Genomic DNA, 13,596 nt, shown 5'->3' with positions numbered 1-13,596 from the left:
TGAATTAACCAGGGGGTTCTGGGCAGAGAAATTCTGCAAACTCCTCAGATCCCAACAGTTCTATCCAGTTACTGGGAGGCTGGCCCCCAAAGTTGGGAGGGTGGAGGAGGACTGGGGGCGGGGCTCTGAAAAGGACACAGTCAAGTGGTGAAAAGAGGTAGTGGGACAATTAGGCCATGTGTGCCTAGAAGCCAGGGCAGCTCTGGCCACCTCTACTGGGGCAAGCTCCAGGCTGGCTGGGTTCCAGAACATAGGGAGAGGCAAGTAGGGCACAGTGTAGGGTGAGGAGCTACAATGTGGTTTCTCATCCCACAAGGAAGCTTAGATCCCGCCTGGCCCAGTGACTGAAGGAATGATTTAGAAATTGTTCCAGTAAAATCCCACACAGAGCCTGAAAGTCAGATCGCATTGCACCTCCAAGCAGGGCAGGGCACCCTGGCCTTGCTTCCTGGCCCTTTCTGCTGTCTTTTTAGAACATTCCATCCTTTGCCCCGGTACCCCATCTCAGTTTCCCCTCACGCTTTCCAGCACAGCCGACTCCTCCAGCATCTGGGGCTAGGGAGGCTGGGTTCTGGAAGCTAAGACTCCCTTCATTGGCAGCACCCAGAGGGGCTCCCCTTGAATGCAAAACACTAAGGGTTAACTTTGGCAAGTTCTGTCCCAGAAGCGGTGTGTAAACCCGGCCCAGGCCTGGGGAACCCCGGCTGAGGCAAAGCTACAGCCCTCTTGGCCACAGCTCCTCAAGGTCCAGACCGACAGACCCACCCAAGCCCGTGGCCTGGGGCAGAAATAGATGTAAATCAGACCAGGGGCTTGGGGGGTCTCCCAGCCTCTCGGCTCCCCAAAAGGGGCTGGGATTGACCACGTGGTAGATGAATTAAAAAATAAAAAAAAGCTAGCAAAGCACTGTTCCCTCTCCTGGGAAGCTCAGGTCCTCTCCGTGCTGACCCCCAAGTCCCCAGTGGGGCCGGGGGGGGTACCCCTTGCCAGAGCAGGTCTCCAGGCTGTCTCTCAGCCCAGAGACCCAGGAGGAGGGGGGAGGAGGAAGGAGAAACTGTGTGTGAAAGAGAACCACAGAGGAGCAGGGAAGGTGAGTCAGGCTGTGCTGGCGAGGAGCCAGGAGTTGTCTCTGGGAGGGGAGGCAGGGGGCGGGGTGCAGGGGGAGACCCCTCTGCCCCTCTCGCATGGGGTATTGGCAGGACAGGACTGGATTCCTCCTCTCCCTCCTCACACAGTGACGTGGCTGGGATCATCCTAGAACCTGAAGTCTGGGGAGCCTCAGAGGACCCTTCCCCAAGGCAGGGCTGGCCATGCAGGAGCTGCTTGTCCCCAGCCAGCCTCTATGACAGCCCTCTCCCTTCCAGGATGAATCCTTCTTGCCTCTGCACCACAGGACTGCCCATATGCATCCAGCCCTGGTCAGCAATCTCCTTAGAGTGTTTTCTTTCCAACACTCAATCCCCAGGCCAGGCCCACAGATGCTGGTCCCAAGGATCCCTCCTTTAGTACCATCCGCTGGCTACTAAGCCCCCAAGCTTGATACCCTGCAGCTCACCCTCTGGTCCTGCCATCCTCCCTAACCCGTCCTCATCTCCTTGCACATCCTCCTTTTCTAGGTTGAGGCCCTGACTCCACAGCCTCCAGGGTCCTTGTCGCATTTAAGCTGGTAGTTTCCGCCCACATCCTATCCACCTGCAGAAGAAGCTCAAGGTCCTGCAACTTCCAGAGAAGTCAGCCACTTGTACCGAGACCCCTCCAACCTCAGATCTTGGCAGTTGTGCCAAGCCTAGGGGCTGAGGTCAGGACACTGAGTTCCGGTAAGCCCTCTGGACACGCTGTGTGACAAGCCTTCCCTCCCGCTGGCCCATCTCCCTTTTGGTTTCCATGCTTCTCTGAGGGGGATGGGCCCCAGAACAACTTGTCCCGACCTCTCTAGTAGGGCACCCAAAGGCGTCTTTGCTGTGGGCTGATGGGCTCCCCCAGAGGCAAGGCAATTCTCACGTGACAGACACTGTCTCTGAGTTCCTGGGGTCCCGGCCAAAGGGCTCCAGAAAACAGCTTTGTGGAGTCCTCCCCACATCCGGCCACCCGTGCTCTCTGGGTGTGCTTCTCGCATCTCCCCATGTTGTAATAACTTGGTGGGGGAGGTCTGTCCTCCCTGCCCCCCTCCCTGGGGGCCAGGGCCTGTCCTGTTTGTCTCTTGTCCCCGGTGTCCAACACAGGTAGGATACATGGGTGGAGGTGTGTGGTAGTGTCTATTTCAGTATTGGGACAGTCCCCCCACCCAGGCTGGAGGGAGATGACACTCAGGTCTGGTCCCCCCTGGTCTCCCAGGCACCTGCAGACCAATGTTGTGAATGGCTCCAGCCTGTCTCCCCTGCCTCAGCAGGCTCCCAAGCTCGTATGGGCTCACGACTCTTGAGAGTGATTGTTGGTACCTGGGGAGGGGGGCAGCTCTGCCCTGTGTCTGGACCCTCTGAACTGGTCATCATGCTCTTCTCAGCTCTAGGTCCTTGGAGGAGACCACTCTCTGGGGTGTTCGGGGCCGGGGTCTGCGTACACCTCTTTGTGCACAGTTTCCCCACATCTATCACCACCCCAGATCATGCTTGTGAGCTGTGAGCACCTGCTTCCCCATCCTCATCCCTCTTGGGAAAATGTTATGAATAACCAGAGCCTTTGGCTCCCCACCCTGCCGCCTTGGCCCCAGGAGCCCCGGATCATCACCCCACCCCGCCCTGTGCCAGCTACCTGGTCCCAGTCCACCATTTTGAGCTTTGGCTCCATGAAAGGGTCTGACTTCCGAGTGTTCACAGAGGTCACAGTGCCATTCTCCACGGAGCCCTGGGGAGAGAAAATACAGGTAATTACCCACAGTGCTGTGTGGGGTGGGGGTAAAGGGGTGGGGAGCAGGGATCCGCCCCACAGTGAGGCAGCCCGGAGTGCTGAGAGCTCCGTGCTGGGGCAGGGGGTAGGCTGTGTGGCTGGTGGGAATCAAGGGCACTGAGTGCATCTGAAAATAGGTGGACACCAATTGGGTTATTCTCTGGACTCTTCTTCTTCTTTAAAAAAATAATTTCTGGGACACCTGGGTGGCTCAGTGGTTGAGCGCCTGCCTTTGGCTCGGAGTGTGATCCTGGTGCCAGGGATCAAGTGTTGCATCAGGCTCCCCTCGGGGAACCTGCTTCTCCCTCTGCCTGTGTCTCTGCCTCTCTCTGTGCCTCTCATGGATAAATAAATATAATCTTCAAAAAAAGAGAATGATTTCTGCAAAAACAAGAGGCAGAATGATATGGGAGAGACAAGAAGCTGGCAGAGAGGCTGTAGGGAAGTGAGAGTCATCAGTGGGTACACTGTGGACCAGGGGGCCCCCGGCCAGCCTCTCTCTGTCTCTCTAGGTCCCTGGCAGGTGACAGGCAGAGGGAGTCACAGGGTGGCACCCTGGCACCTGGCAGGCTCACTGTGCCATTCCGATGACTACCCCAGCTCCCTCCCTTCCTGGTATGGTAATTCAGAGCCTGTGGGTCACAGGCTGGGGTGACTAGGACTGTGTGCCCATCAGTGGGGAGAGGGTCCCTTCAGGAGCCCCATGCATGGGTCAGGAGCCGTGTTCATGGTGGAACTGGCAGAAGTGCCCAGATGGGCTCAAGGTGAAATCGAAGTTGCAGAGAGGCTAACTTGGAAGGAAATGGAATGTACTAGGAACGTCACATGGCTGCAGCTGGCCCTGACGTCACACAGGGCGAGGCTGGAGAGGGCAGGCCGGTGTGTAGGTGAAACTCACGTCTTTCTGCAGGGAAGGTGGGGAGAGCACTTGCTAGTGGGAGGCCTGGCCTCCGAGTCCCTATGATTAAAGGGAACTGTGGTGCTGGTGGCCTTGGCTGGGCCTTCGGACACAGGGTACTGGCAGGAACTGAGGAGCCTGTTTGGGGAGCCCTTTGGATCAAAAGGACCTGGTGGTGTCAGTATGCTGGCATTTTCTGGGGAAACTCACATTTACCCAAGTAAATGTAGGCTTCTGTGGTCCTGTCTTGGGGTGGAGATCTCAGTATTTTTAGTCTGGGCCACTATGCTGGTACCTGAATTCTTTAAAAAAGCACCAGGGTGACCTCTTAAGGACAAAGAGTGGGTTTTATAGCACATCATGCAATGAACCTTTCTAAGTATCCAATATAAATGTCATATATTAAACCTGTCCCTTCTAGCTCTGTTCTATTCTCAAAATACCCCAGAGCACCCCTAATGACTGAGCTATTGATTATCCCTCCCTCCTGGAAAGTTATTTTCTCCTGGGCACCCCAAATCCTTTTTTTTTAAAAAAGATTTATTTATTTATGATAAACAGAGAGCGAGAGAGAGAGAGAGAGAGAGAGAGAGAGAGAGAGAGAGGCAGAGTCACAGGAGGGAGAAGCAGGCTCCATGCCGGGAGCCCGATGTGGGACTCGATCCTGGGACTCGATCCTGGGACTCCAGGATCACGCCCTGGGCCAAAGGCAGGCACCAAACTGCTGAGCCACCCAGGGATTCCCCCCAAATCCTTTCTTAAGTAGGATAGTCTGATCCTTTTCTGCACCTACCAACCCCCCAACTCATTGCAACTCCATCAATCTCTCTCAACAAAAAGCTCTTCTAGGGGCCTGCCCATTCCAAACAGGGCAGGGGAGGGGTCACCACACGGATGATCATTTAATATTTTGGGGTTACATCTTTCAGACATCTCTGAATGGCAGACACAAATCTGTTTGGGCACATCCGTCCAATCACTGGAAGCAGAAGGGCCATCGCCTCCTGGTACTGGGCACAGAGCACTCATCTACCACCCCAGGTTTCTGCTCACTCAAGTTTGGGCTGTTCTCTGAGAGTACCAGTCCCTGGAAAAGTCTTCCTTCTGCCCACCTGGCTGCCTCTGGTTTTCCAGGGAGCGCTCCTGGTTCCTTCCCTCTAGGACTGTGCACTTTTTCTTTTTCACCCGCTGTCCTTACACATATCTGAGGACAGCCAACACTCCACCCCCCGCCACCTGCTTTTTGTCCACGACACTCTGAGGACATAACAGGGTCTCCAAGCATAAGTACTGGCCCGCTGTTCCCCTTCCATGGCAGATGTAATGGGACCAGGACAGAACCCAGCAAGGCTTGCACCTCCCTGGTGTGGGATGTCATGGGAACTGAGCTCCCACCCGACCTTTCGGTGGCCATCCTTTGCAGTCATTCACTTAGTTCATGGCCCCTGAAGTCTTTGGCATGGACTGCTGCTGCTGGCATCGTGTGCAGAGCTGATACGGTCCAGGAGGTGATCTGGACCTGCATGCCTGTTCACTGGAGGGCCCCAAAAGATGTGTGATGACCGGACACCCAGAACAGTGATGAAGGGGGAAGAGTGGCAGGCAGTGGCAATCAGAGAAAGCCTGAAAATGAGATCTGCAAGGGCAAGTGTCAGGGGCAGGGAGCCTTGGCTCCATATGAGCTTTCTCTTTGGGGCTGATGGTCTCAGGGCAGTATCACTGCATCCCCCCACTCTTCTCCTAGATCTTTGCTCCCACACGGCTTGGATCCACAGCCACTGCTTTCCTAGATTCGTCCATCGGCACACACGTTTGAGCATCCACGATGTGCTGGAGCATCAGCCTGGAAGATGCTCTCTGACCCTGGCCTCACTCCTTGCCTCTGGGGAATGTTCCCTACTGCCCACATCATAGTCTGACCCAGGAGCCCCGCTTTCCCTCTGACGCCACTTCCAAAAAGTTAACATAGTATCATCCCCTCTGAGTCGGCTTACGGCTTACTTCCCTATATTTAGGCTCTTTCCCCTGTGTTTGCAAACTCCTCTGCTTTATGCCCTTGGACGAACCCTAATTTTTCCCTCTAGCCCGTATTTTCCTTGTTAAATGTCATCCTTCCAGGATGATGCAAAGGTTAATATTCACAAAGGCTTACTACGTACCCAGCCTGTAATCTTCATAATAACTGTATGAATTATATGATCTCTTCATTTTCCAACTTTTAAAAAATCATACTTTCCATATGTCCCACTGCCTCAGTTGGTATTTATAATTTTCTGCTTCTTGCTGTTTTTGTATGTTTGGGCAATTATCTTGTTTGTGCAATGGTGTTACAGATTCCAAGAGGGCAGGATACGTTTCCTCTTTCTTAGGGTGCCTAGGATGGCTCCTGGAAATATTAAATGCTCCACTTATTAATTCTCGAGTGGGGCTGTGTTTCAATGTTCTTTGCAACATGTCTAGGGTCCCCTGAGGCTCCTGCAGTACAGTGGGCTTGGCTGCTGGGCATAAAGCCCTCAGGCTCTGCAGGGCTCATGCTTCCTAGAAATGGAAAACACATCTCCTCAGATGAGAGAAGTGGCCCAGGACATTAGACACACCACCCTAAAGTGCCAGTCTGGACAGAACAGTGCCCAGATACAAGGGTCAAAACTACAATAATCTACGCCATATATTCTTGGTGCCCTTTGACCAAGTATAACGGGATAAGCAGAACTGAAAGTAGTGCTAGCATTTTATTTTTCCAAATAAAAATATTTTTAAAAATTACCATCAGCAGCATTTCATAAATGAAAGGAAATTTCAGTACCAAGTAGGTAGAAAACACATACTTCCAGAATAAAAGGCAGTTCTTAAGGAAGGACATTTGGCAACATTACATTGACACTTTTTTTTAAAGGGTTCTATTTGTAAATATTTTTTGATGCAGAAAGATTACAACCTAAAATTATGTCTTAAATTTTTTCTTGGTTCAAATAGCTGCTGTGGGATTCTAAAAACTACATGTAACAGGAAGTAGAGCAAATGTTCACTTGTTCCAGTGAAGTGATATTTTCTTTCTTTTTTTTTTTAAATTATGTATTTATTTGAGAGAGAGAGAGAGTGTGTGTGTGAGGGTCTTCAAGAAGACTCCCCTCTGAGCGTGGAGCCCCATGTGGGGCTTGATCCCAGGACTCCGAGATCACAGCCTGAGCTGAAATAGAGAGTAGGGATATCCAACCCACTGAACCACCCAGGCGCCCCTAAGGTTTTCTTAAAAATGACTAAAAACCCAGTTTCACAGACAGGTGTTGGCTTACAATGGAAACAGAACTTTTATTTTATTTTATTTTTTCATTCAAGTGGAAATATTCCAAGGAGGGAAGTGGAAGAGAGCCATGTCCTGCGGATGGCTCACTGGCTTGCATCCCCAGCGCAGAGTGGCCAGGGATTCACTGAGGACCAGGCCCTTGAACCCTGGGCCAGGCCTGTGTGAAGGCTGGCACTGGGGGAGCACTACCCGTGGAGGATGATGTAAAGAGGGAGGCTGGGGAGGCAGCAGGCACCACTTTCTCCCGTCCTTCTTTCCTCTCCTTCTGCAGCCCCAGCTTAATCTCAGCTTGAGAGAGCTGGAGCCAGCAGGTAGCAATGTCGTGGGTGATATGCTCTTGGCAAATAAATTTCAGACTGGCTGCATAAGCAAGGTGCTCTCTGGGTGGCCTCAGCGGGACCACACCCCTCCCCTGGCAGGAGCCCAAGTTATTAATCACAAGACTGTACACATCTCTGGTCCAGGAGGAGACTTCAAGGGGAGTGAAGGCGAGCAGCACATTGGCACCGCCAGGAGCAGACACACACAGGTACCAGGAAGTGTCCTCTAGTGTGTCTTTCATTGACTATTTTTCTGGAGTCTAGTCGTGAGATTTCAAAAGACCTAAAAGGCTTGTCCATACACAAAGAGGACAAAGACCCTCTGGAAGAAGGGCTCCCATTTCCACTGTGGAGGCCGCTCCCCTCTGACCCTGGGCGCAGGGGGTTCTAGGAATGAGGCCTCCTGGGAGCCACCGGATTGCATGCACTGGTCTGGGCCACATTTTCCAGCCTTCCATGCCCCAGTGTTTATTTTATAGTTGAGCCGGGCTCACCCTTGAATTCCACAGGCAAACACCGTCCATGAATCAGAAGTGTGTAAAGGTCACTCCTGGGAACTGGGCTATAACTCAAGCTTTAAAAGATTTTTTTTTAAAGTTTCTTGGAAACTTCCACGATGCATTATTTAAAAGACTCTCCTGATCCTGGAAGTAAGCCAGAGAGATCTTTAAAAACCAGACAGTGTCAGAAGGCAAAGAACGTGTGTGTTCTTTTCCAGTATTTGGAAATTGTTCTGCCTTCAGGTTGAATGCATTTCAGTATTTTGGTAAGGGAAGTGAGCATTCGGCAGGGAGCCTCTCACGGGCTTTTGTGGGAATGGTCAGCCCAAGTGGGAACGAACGTGGCTTGACATGGGGTGGGCCACTCACCGGTGCAAGGTGATAGCTTTCTTAGGGGGTCCATCCGAGGACACAGATGGTCATGGGGGCAGCAGGAATGGAGCTGAAGACTCACCCTCTCGTCCTGGGGCCTCCTGACCTTTCCACCCTGGGAAGGCAGGTGAGAGCACAGCTACAAGTACTTTTGTCATCAGGTCCAAGGCTGTTTGGAAGAAGCCTAACAAGTGGAGCAGGGTGGTACTGGGGCTGAAAGTGTCTTGCTCTCTTTATGCATTTCCCTGTGACTGTCTCCCAAGCCAGAACATGAGGGAAGAGGTCCCCCTATCTCGTTCACTTCTAGGTTCCCAGTAGCTGGCACAGGACCAGCACTGAATGCTTACTCGGTGATACCATAGGAGTAGACAGTGGCCTGTTGAGGCTCTAGTCACCCAGGCCTGGAAAGGCCACCAAAGCGTGGGCAGGGCAGGTAGAAAAAGAGCTGCCCAGTGCCTTCCAAAGCCTGTGTGTGTACTTGGGGGGAGAAGGTCAACGTGCTCAAGAACGGCCAATGTGCTCTGCCAAGGAGACCAGGTGGGCAGGCACTGCCCGCTCTGAGGTGAGAAGCTCTGAACTTGCTGGGCAATACAGGCGGGGTTTCTATCTCCTTGGGTGCTCTAGCCACAGCCCAAAGCTGCAGGGAGAGAAGCCAGGGGAGAGCAGTGCTGGCCCTAGATTCTTCCTATGCCATGCCAGTTCCTAGCTGGTCGTGAGGCATCATGTCCTCTCCGGTCAGCTCAAGCTACAGCTCTCCTCTCATGGAGAGAGTCCTGTGGACACCACTGTCCCCCCCGCTGCACTCCACCCTCTGCCCTCTCACACACTGAGTTTAGCACCCTCAGACTCAAACTCATAAAGGACCCAGGAGTTATTCCTGCCAGCTCCCTAAGATTCCTGCCGATGCCCTCAACACACCTATCTCTCCAGGAGGCAGCCCTCGAGGGCAGCCAGGGGCAGGGGAAAGAATATGGAGCCAGCTTCTAGTTCTAGATGCTGCAGGTTCCAGACCCTTGACTGAAGGACATGGTTCTAGTCCAGGCTGCATTATCATCTTGCTATGTGATACTCATAACAAGAAATTGCTCACCCCTGACAGGGCACCCCGAGTTCCTGCCCTGTTCTCAGAGGTTGGGCAGGTGACACCAATGCGTGAAGCAGGCAGGGTGTGGCTCATAATGCAGACTCACTCTGTTTGCATAATAAAGAGTAGGAATATCGTTCACGTCCACAAGGAAAGATGCTCACTCTCATTTTGGAAACACAAGATACCAAGAAACAAAAAAATAACAACCCCCCCCACAAAACCAGGAAGCACCCTTTTGCTAGAGATGAAAGAAAAAAAGGCAATGCACAGACAGCTGTAACCAAAGGTCACTGTCACTTGGTCTTGAATGGAGTGGACTGCACTGAACCAGAGGGATCATGCCCGGTTTGGAAGCAAGGAAGCAGCCCTGACTTAGGGTCAGGTCAGGTGAGGAAGGAACTCAGTGTCGTAGACCTTCCAATTTCTAAGGAGAGCTGGAAAACCAGATTTTTACGTGAACTTTCCTGATTTTAAAATTTTCTTTGCACTTAAAACAAACAAAGGGTGTGGGCCAAACCACCCTGTCTGAATACAAACGCGGTCCTTGGTCTGCCAGTTTGTGATGTCTGGGTGAGCTGCAGACCTCCTGCCTCATGATACAGCCACAGGGGAGGAGGCGCTCGGACAGGCAGGAGCCAGGGTTCTGTCCTCTGATGCGATGCCCAGAACAGGGGGTCTAGGTGGAGCCTGGGCTGCACCCACATGGGGCAGGCCTACAGGGTCAGCTATACCAAGGCGCTGGGTGGGTTGGGTGCCAGAGCCCCAGCAAGGTTTGAGGAGGGATGACCCTCAGCCTGCTCCTCCCTCTAGTCTAGCAGAGAGGATTGGCTTCAAGAGAAAGCAGAAATGGATTGGTAGACACTCATTTCTACTGGATCTCTTTCTCCTTGTGTGACTGGAAAGGAGACAAAATCTGTGGTGGTGAAGGCATCACAGTGAAGACATAGGCCATGTGCCAAGGACCTCGCTTTCCAGCACAGAGGTCTGTAAGGGGTTGAACTATGTCCCCTCCTACGCCACCCCAAACACATATCCTGAAGGGCTGACCCCCAGTATCTCACAATGTGACCTTATTTTGAGGTAGGGCATAGATCTGATTGGTTGAAATGAGGTCCTTAGAGTGGGCCCTAATCCAATGTGACTTATATCCCTATGAAAAGGTAAAATTTGAAGACAGACACACACTCAGGGGGAACACCAAGTGAAGACGAAGGCAGAGATGCAGGTGAAGCATCTACAAGCCAAGAAACACCAAAGCTTGCCAGCAAACCACCAGGAGCCAGGGAGAGGCCTGGAACCCACTCTCCCTCACAGCCCTCAGAGGGAACTCACCCTATGGACACCTTGATGGGGACTTCAGCCTCCAGAACAGACAGCAAATCTCTGTCACCCACGCCACCCGGTCTGTGGGACTTTGCAACCCTAGCAAACTAGCAGCAGGCCTCCTGGAGTGTCCTTTGGGACGGAGACAGGGCCGCGGTGGGAGAAGGCATTCAAGGGGCAGAGACAAGCCCTGGGAGAGGCCTCCGGGGCTCATGCCAAGGAGTCGGGCGCGTCCCCTGCTGAGACCGCAGAAGCCAGGGTCTTGTCAGCACGCAGGCCTGGTACGAGATGGCTGGCAGCCTGCACAGAGCCCCGGGGGGGGGGGGGGGGGGGGGCAGGCTCCAGGCCGCTGTCTGCTGTGGCCACGGGGCTGGCCTCCGTCCCCTTCCTCGGGGCCTCCAAGTCGCTCCTCAGTTTCCCCTGCAGCTTTCCGGGGGCACCTGGGGCCTGTGCTTGCCCCCCCAGCCCCGCTGACACCCCTTGGGGTGGCTGGCACCTCCCGGCCCTCACGGCGAGTCTCCCCGAGCGGCAGGCAGGAGGAATTCCGCAGATGGGGGAAACAGAGGCACAGAGGGGCCGAGGCAGTGCCAGGGTTGCTGGGACGAAGCGGTGCCCCGGGTTCTTGGCGCCCCTCCTCCGCCCGCGGGGAGCACTCCCGGGATGCTCGGGGCCCAGCCCTCCTCCAGGGCGCGGACCCTGGGGTCCCCAGAGAGGGTTTGCTCAGAGGGTGCGGGTGCAGGACGGGGAGAGAAGAGAAAAGAACAACAGAGCCTGCCCTCCGCGCCACAAACAAACACGCCGACCGGAGGCGTGAAAGGAAGCAGTGTGCGCGGGCGGGGCGCGGGGGCGGGGGCGGCAAGAGGGGCATAAAGGAATGTTGTTCGGGAAAGCCGGGGCTGGACCGGCCGCACAGATGGCCTTTTATCCCGCAGCCTGGGGGTGGCCTGAAAACCCTCTCTGCAGTGAGATGCTGCCCAGGCCCTGTGTCCAGCTGCCCCCAGCAGCTAGAGGCCCAAAGGGAGGTGTATGGCGCTGAGAACACTAGGAGGCACCGAACAGACAGAACAACGACAAAAATGCACCTGCCTCACACCGGCGACTTTTTATGGATTCCAACCTACCGGTTAAAACAACTCCCTCTCTCTGTGCCAGGACATGGAATGTTCTTGAACCTAAGTTCAGGGAGGTTGGCTGGCTTGTCTGCAGCGGTATGGCTAGTTCTAGAACACAAGACTGTTGGCCTCTGAGCCTGTGTCTTCTCGTCCCCTGGTTTAACCGAATTCCAAACCCACTACTGGCCAAATCGCCACCACGAGTCGTAGAACAGGTGTCTCCCAGTGAGTGACAGCCTCTGCTCCCTGTTTTATGCTCATTGAACGCTACGTTTATACTTGTCGCTGTAAGGTGCTTTAGCCCCAGGAGACGACGTCCTTGAAGAACAACCGCAGGGTAAGTTGCCCTTCCGGGTGGTCAGTGCCTCTCTGATAGAGCTCCGGATATCACTTAATACACAATCTGGTGTGGTCAAGGGCAAGAAGGAGCTATTTGTGAACAGCACTGGGATGCCAGCTTCCTGGACTAGAGTCACCAGATTAGGATCCCATGATCCTAGAGAGAAATCCCTTTCAACTCGGGGCCATAGCTCTGACCAATGCTGCCCCATAGAATTTTCTGTAATAATGGAAATGTTCTAGATCTGTTGTCCGATAGAGAGGCTATTAGCCCCATATGTCTACTGAGCACTTGAAATGTGACTCATGGAACTGAAGTACTGAATTTTGATTAATTTAAAATTCATAGGCCCATGTGGTAAATGGTTACCATATTGGATAGCATGGCGCTGGACTCATATATTCAACTACTATTTGAAAATCTCTGAGTATTTCCTTGGCATTTCAAACCTAATGTGGTCCATTTCAAACCAATAGACTCTGATTACCTCACCCCAAACCTGGGTCTCCACCCCAGTATTCATCATTTCCATATATTGAACCACCCAGTTGCTCAAGTCACCGTGGCATCATCCTCAATTCTTTCCCTTACTCCCAGCAGTTAATCCATCAGCAAGTTATAGTGGTTCCACCTCTAAAACATTTCCAATTCCTATCCACTTCCTTCTGTCTCAACGGCGGCTCAGTCCAGGCAACATCCCTCTGTCAACGACAGTGATGTCCTCTTAGCTCCCTTCCTGCCTCCACTCTTGAACTCCTTCAGTCCACCCTCCACATGGCCACCAGAACAAAATAGTAAAATACAGACCAACTTTGTCAGTCTTCCACTTAAAATCTTCCAGCCCAGTGTTCTCAGAATAAAATCTAAATCCCCGAGGACCATGAGCTCTACAGAGACAAGACTCCTGCTTCCCTCCCCCGCTTCACCCCACACCACATTCCCTCTCACCTGCAATGCTCTATCTAGCAGCATAAGAGCCTCCTTTTGGGGGTGCTTGGGTGGCTTAGTCGGTTAAGCGTCCAGTGCTTGATTTTGGCTCAGGTCATGATCTCAGGGTCGTGAGACTGAGCCCTGTGTCAGGTTCCACACTCAGCACAGAGTCTGCTTGAGATTCTCTCTTTCCCTCTGCCCCTCCCCCTGCTCTCACTCTTTCTCTCTCTCCCTCCTTCTAAAATAAATATATATATTTTAAAGAACCTCCTTTTGGATTCCTAATGTCATCAAGTCCTATCATACTCCAGTATCTTTACATTTGCTGTTCCCTCTGCATAGAATTTTTTTTTACCCAGTTCTCCTTTGTGATGACTCCTTTTCATCCATCAAATATCAGCTCTTCAGAGAAGACACCTCAGACTACTCTTATCAGAAGTTATAGCTGTCACTCTGTTGCAGCCTCTTTCTAAAATATATCATCTATTCTGTTGTATAATACATCTATAGACTATTATATA

At 52.8% G+C, this 13,596-nt stretch overlaps 1 protein-coding gene across 1 annotated transcript in view; it reads right to left on the bottom strand.

Annotated features, from left to right (window-relative positions):
• The window catches only part of FA2H (fatty acid 2-hydroxylase), a 45,386-nt gene that overhangs the window by 19,349 nt on the left and 12,441 nt on the right, over positions 1-13,596 (bottom strand). The window contains exon 2 of the mRNA XM_025426829.3: positions 2,752-2,844. Within this exon, the coding sequence (XP_025282614.1) occupies positions 2,752-2,844 (93 nt within the window). The remainder of the gene's footprint in view (positions 1-2,751; positions 2,845-13,596) is intronic.

Source organism: Canis lupus, chromosome 5, assembly GCF_003254725.2.
Source record: "Canis lupus dingo isolate Sandy chromosome 5, ASM325472v2, whole genome shotgun sequence".
Classification (NCBI taxonomy): Eukaryota; Metazoa; Chordata; class Mammalia; order Carnivora; family Canidae; genus Canis; species Canis lupus.
This window is presented reverse-complemented; position numbering and strand designations above follow the sequence as displayed.